The sequence below is a fragment of the Protobothrops mucrosquamatus genome, unplaced genomic scaffold, assembly GCF_001527695.2.
Source record: "Protobothrops mucrosquamatus isolate PMUCROS unplaced genomic scaffold, P.Mucros_1.0 scaffold3542, whole genome shotgun sequence".
NCBI classification, from domain to species: domain Eukaryota; kingdom Metazoa; phylum Chordata; class Lepidosauria; order Squamata; family Viperidae; genus Protobothrops; species Protobothrops mucrosquamatus.
This window is the reverse complement of record NW_015389510.1, coordinates 40,384-46,530: the sequence shown is the minus strand read 5'-3', so window position 1 is coordinate 46,530 and position 6,147 is coordinate 40,384. Positions and strand designations below refer to the sequence as shown.

The window sequence follows — 6,147 nt, the reverse complement described above, 5'->3', positions numbered from 1 at the left end:
GAGCTCCCACCCTCTGGAACGAACTGCCCCCAGAGATCAGGGTGATCCCTGATCTCCCTTCCTTCCGCCGCGCCCTCAAGACATGGTTGTTCCAGCTTGCGGGACTGGCCTAAGGGATTTTAAAGGGGTTTTAATTACTTTTAATCAGATTAGTTTAAATATTTCTTTTTAATTAATTTTAATAGGTGTATTGTATGTTAGTATTTTATCTAATTGTTAGCCGCCCTGAGTCCGCAAGGAGAAGGGCGGGATATAAATGTAATTAAATAAATAAATAAATAAATAAATATGAATCAGTTGCCAAGCATCTGAATGTAAATCACAAGACCCTGGAGATGCTGCAACATTCCAGCTGATCGGCGCTTCTTCTGGGCTCAGCAGAAGCGCCAGGATCAGTGCTGAGCTCCAGCTGGAGCCTGGCGCTGATCCTGGCGCTTCCGCTGAGCCCCGACAGCCCTGCAGCTCCAGCCGTCTCTCGCTCAGGCTTGTGCGGTGCTGCCACCGGTTCAGCTCATTCCCCTCCCCCGCTACCACTTTTCTAGGATGGTCGCGTACCACCTGCCAGGTGCCAATGTACCACAGGTGGTACCCCTACCACTGGTTGAAAAGCCCTGATCTAGTCCAACCCCTTGCTCAGGCAGGAAACGCTATACCATTTCGGACAAATGGCTGTCCAGTCTCTTCTTAAAAACTTCCAATGTTGGAGCACTCACAGCTTCTTGAGGCAGGTTGTTCCACTGGTTAATTGTTCTAACTGTCAGGAAGTTTCTCCTTAGTTCCAGGTTGCTTCTCTCCTTGGTTAGTTTCCATCCGTTGCTTCTTGTCCTGCCTTCAGGGGCTTTGGAGAATAGCTTGACTCCCTCTTCTTTGGGGCAGCCCCTGAGATATTGGAACACTGCTATCATGTCCCCCCTCGTCCTTCTCTTCGTTAAACTAGACATACCCAATTCCAGCAGCCGTTCCTTATATGCTTTAGCCTCCAGTCCCCTGATCATCTTTGTTGCTTTTCTCTGCACTCTTTCTTTTTATCCCACCTTCATTATTTTTATACATAATTCAAGGTAGGGAACATACACAATACTTTACTCCTTCCTCCTCCTATTTTACCTACAACAACAACACGGTGAGGTGGGCTGGGCTGACAGAGAAGGATTGGTCCAAGGTCAGCCAGCCAGCTTTACAGGTGAGACTAGAACTCTCCGTCTCCTAGGGATTGGCCCAAAATCACCCAGTGGGGTTTTATACCTTTGGTAAACCACCCAGAAAACATGATCAGGTGAGCTAATTCTACTTTATTGTAAAGCTGCATTAACAGAATCTTGCAGGCCTGAAAGTACAAATCTCCCACTGATGCTTTGTACAGTTTGAGAAAACAGGGACCCTTCTGTCGGTGTTTTTTTCTCTGCCTGTTATACAGCTGTGGGCTTTGTCCTCTTTTATCTGTTCATTCCCTAAACCAGGGGTCACCAACCTCTGGGCTGCAGCCTATCTGCCACCGGGCCGCATAAGTGGCTAGTGTCATGGTTCCGACAGATGAAACTTTTTAAAGAACGTCTTAAATTAATTGGATGATCTCAGGGTCTATCATCCGCTTTTCACCCGTCTACTAATGCAGGGCTTTTCAACCTTTTCACCCATTGTACTACTTTTAGGATATGGCAATATCCGAGTACCACCAGTCGCCTAGCAAGGTGTCAAAAACTTGATGACAAAAAAAAAAGAAAAAAGTGATAAAGTACAGGTAGTCCTCGACTTACAACAGTTCGCTTAGTGACTGTTCGAAGTTACAATGGCACTGAAAAAAGTGCCCCCCAAGCCACAGCCGAGCAAGACACCTGCCTGCCCGCCCGGCCTCGCTCTTCCTCCTGTCCGAGGTTTTCATTGTTGTGAGCATTTCTGTTGGGGATTGGCAGTGGGGGTGGGGTGGGGGGGTGTTTGGTTTTTATTCCCTCCCGTCTGCTGGGTGGTTGCAGCAGGTTTTGGTCACTTCACATGACCCTGGGACACTGTGACTGTCATAAATATGAATCGGTTGCCAAGCATCTGAATGTAAATCACAAGACCCTGGAGATGCTGCAGAAGCACCAGGATCAGTGCCGAGCTCCAGCTGCATCCTGGCGCTGATCCTGGTGCTTCCGCTGAGCCCTGACAGCCCTGCAGCTCCAGCCGTCTCTCGCTCAGGCTTGTGCGGTGCTGCCACAAGTTCGGCTCATTCCCATCCCCCGCTACCACTTTTCTAGGATGGTCACATACCACCTGCCAGGTGCCAATGTACCACAGGTGGTACCCCTACCACTGGTTGAAAAGCCTTGGCTTAAACTAATACATCATTTATTAATACTATTATTTCTCTTATCGCAAACATCTCCTCTTCTCCCTCTATTACAAAATAGTTATCTTAGTTAAAATAAAGATATCAGTCCAAAGAACTACATTTCTATTTTAAATATATATTCTATCAATCAATTAAGTAAAATTTACCCCTCCAACTATTTATCATCTTTAATACCAAATATTATTACAAAAAATATCCTTTTACAGAATCATCTATTTCATTTGTTATTAAAACAATCCAAGTGTCAACAACCTTTTTAACCCATTCAGTGGAATTTTAAACCACATTTTTAAACCTAACTCTAGCTTTCTTTCTATGCCAAACCGGTTTCCAAGATAAAGCCTCAGCATCATCAAACCTCAACATTTGAGTAAGGCTATTTCTCAATACATCAAAATAATCAAAGTTCTCTTCTCTTTCTTCCAATATTGTTTGAATAGTATAGTCAATTTTATTCCTTATTAAAGTTGCTAGTTGATTATCCACATTGTCACAATTTTCAATAACTTGTACCTGAATGTCAAGCTCTGTTATTTTTGGGAGATCAAATAGTTCAGTTAATGTTATTCTTTGATCGTCAATATTTTCCATAGGTCGTATGTAGGATTGTGTAGAATTAATTTGCTCAGTAGTTTCTACTGTAAGTTCATAATTAAATTGTAAGTGCAGTTCCTCTGTCTCATTCAGTTGTATAACTTGCTCAGTGGGAACCTCTCTAAGGTTGCTCTGTTCTTCCTCCGTTATTCTTTGGTCTGTAGTTTGAACCGATGGTTGAAAGTCAATTTGTGGTTCTCTAGTATCATCTCTGATTTTTCTCCAAGATTTGATATAAGCTTTCATATAGTTTGTAGTTTCCATAATCTTTTCCAATATAAGTTCATAGTCGAGCTGTGGATAAGCTTCTTCCATTTCAATGGTGAGATAGACTTTGATCAAGAATAGTCTTTGATCTTTTAGTAGAGGCTGTATTTCAAAAAGGTCAACAAATATCCACCTATACAGTTGTAATGGCACTTTTTGCCACTAGATGTCCTCAGTGGACTGTAAACTCTTTCTTCCAAGTAGATAAAAGTTTATCTCTTCCAGGAAACATAAAAAGCAAAAGCAGGTATCTCCAGTATAATAGATAAAGTAAAAAATATAGCATTTCTTTTTTATTTTTTTCAGGGCCCTTAGGTATCCAAAAAAAAATAAAAATCAAGTAGTCAATAAAACTTTAACTATTTTAGTTCTTTTAAAACTTTCTTTCCCAAATAGACAGAAGCTGCTCTCTTAAGACAGGGAAGTGATCAAAAACTTTTTACAGGCAAATAGTCAGGACAGAGAGAGGGAGGAAAGGTCTCACCCGGATTCACCATGGTGGTTCATTATGCTTAGATGATTTTCCGACTTCAGCTGGTGCAGCAAAGTGATCGGCCATTTTACTGGCCGATCTTCTTCTCTGTCGGCCCTATGGAGTTAGCTCGGACTGTAAGGGGAGCCACCGCTCCACCGCAGCTGAGCAAGAGCCTCCTCGACAGTAGTCACCCCTCCAGGGCGATTTAAGACCTGCATAAGGGTCTACCGGAGGAGGGAAAACAACCGACAAAGAGAGAGATCTCTTTGTACAGCTGAAGGTGCCGCGATCCGGAAGCGGAAGTCCTTTGGCGGGCTTTCTAACGGAAACTTCAGCCCACCAAAATTCAGGCAGCAATGACCTTGGTTCCCACAGGACAATTTATTGTTTAGTCTAACCTTAAAAGTACACATCCCCCCTTCCGAATTCTGTGGCAACTAAAGACAAAGTGGGAATGGCTTCAGCCAAATTCGTTTGCAGAGTTGACAATTACATTCCCAAAATTCAGAATAGAGCTGGAAGGGACCTTAGAGGTCTTCTAGTCCAACCCCCTGCTCAGGCAGGAGACCCTATACCAAATGGTTGTCCAATCTCTTCTTTAAAACTTCCAGTGATTGATCACCCACAACTTCTGGAGGCAAGCTGTTCCCCTGGTTAATTGCCCTCACTGTCAAGAAATTTCTCCTTAATTCCAGTTTCTTCTCTCTTTGATTAGTTTCCATCCATTGTTTCATGTCTGGCTTTCTGGTCCTTTGGAAAATAAGTTGACCCCCTCTTCTTTGTGGCAGTCTCTCAAATATTGGAAGACTGCTATCATGTTACACACACACGCACACACCTCGGTGAAGTGTTAATACTACTTTACAATGCCTTGGTAAGGCCACACTTGGAATACTGCATCCAGTTTTGGTCACCGCGATGTAAAAAAGATGTTGAGACTCTAGAAAGAGTACAGAGAAGAGCATCAAAGATGATTAGGGGACTGGAGGCTAAAGCATATAAGGAACGGTTGCTGGAATTGAGTATGTCTAGTTTAACGAAGAGAAGGATGAGTGGGGACATGATAGCAGTCTTCCAGTATCTCAGGGGCTGCCCCAAAGAAGAGGGAGTCAAGCTATTCTCCAAAGCGCCTGAAGGCAGGACAAGAAGCAACGGGTGGAAACTAATTAAGGAGAGAAGCAACCTAGAACTAAGGAGAAACTTCCTGACAGAGCAATTAATCAGTGGAACTCCTTGCCTCCAGAAGCGGTGAATGCTCCAACACTGGAAGTTTTTAAGAAGAGACTGGACAGCCATTTGTCTGAAATGGTATAGGGTTTCCTGCCTGAGCAGGGGGTTGGACTAGAAGACCTCCAAGGTCCCTTCCAACTTTTATTATTATTATTATTATTATTATTATTATTATTATTATTATTATTATTATTATTATTATTATTATTATTATTATTATTATTATTATTATTCAGTTGCTCTTCTCTGCTTCTCTTCCTCTCTCTGGCCCTGGCAGATTTGTGCAGGCGTTTGCCATCCTGACCTCATCCGTGATGTACTTTGCAGATGTGGAACAATACGTGCTGCCCATGGTGTTCGCCTTACTTTTGGGCTGGGTGAACACGCTCTACTACACCCGAGGCCTCCAGCAGACGGGAATCTACATCGTGATGATCCAGAAGGTAGATCAAACAACCGGATCGTTTCCGTTTCCAAATATCGGATTACTTCTGATTGCACAGGGCAGCTCAGAATCTAAACGAAGCCAGCCAATTATAGGTCGCCCTCATTTAGCAACCCCAGTTGAAACTGGTAGCTTGGCCATTAAGCGACGCGGTTCCGGAGTGAAACATCACACAACGTTCACGATCTGACTTCCGCTTTCTCGCAAAGGCTATAATTTGCAAGGGCTGGTGGCAAAGTTGCTTTTTCGTCATAAGGATGAAAGATTGCTGTACGGGGCAGTTGTTAAACGAGGACAACCCGTATTTATTTATTTATTTCCTGCCCGGTTAACTCGTGTTAGCAACATTGGCAATAGACTTGAATAACCTAGAACAGTGATGGCGAACCTTTTAGAGACCGAGTGCCCAAACTGCAACCCAAAACCCACTTATGCATCGTCGGGTGCCGGGTGGGTGTGGCCCATTGGGTGGGCGTGGCCTATTGGCTGGGCGTGGCTGCGGTGGTAATGGCAGACTGGGTGGGACTAAAAAGTTCAATCAATCAATGCCAACTTTGCGAGATTTTTTTTCCCCCGCGAGAAGTTGAAATTGACTGATTGATTGAACCTTTTTTTTTTGTACACAGCGGCAGAGGCCTAAAGCGAAAAGGTTTTATAAAACCCAGCTGAAGGCCTAGGACTGGGGAGACGGCGCATGTGCCCACAGAGAGGGCTCTGAGTGCCACCTCTGGCACCCGTGCCATAGGTTCGCCACCACTGATCTAGAACAGTGATTTTCAAATTAGGCACCTTTAAGGTTGG

At 43.9% G+C, this 6,147-nt stretch overlaps 1 protein-coding gene across 1 annotated transcript in view; it reads left to right on the top strand.

The window, feature by feature from the left end:
* Window positions 1-6,147, top strand: part of LOC107297815 (transient receptor potential cation channel subfamily V member 2-like) — a gene marked incomplete at its 5' end in the record, with an annotated part of 29,417 nt that overhangs the window by 12,236 nt on the left and 11,034 nt on the right. Inside the window, 2 exons of the mRNA XM_015827178.1 lie at window positions 5,179-5,344; window positions 5,556-5,616. Of these exons, the coding sequence (XP_015682664.1) occupies window positions 5,179-5,344; window positions 5,556-5,616 (227 nt within the window). The remainder of the gene's footprint in view (window positions 1-5,178; window positions 5,345-5,555; window positions 5,617-6,147) is intronic.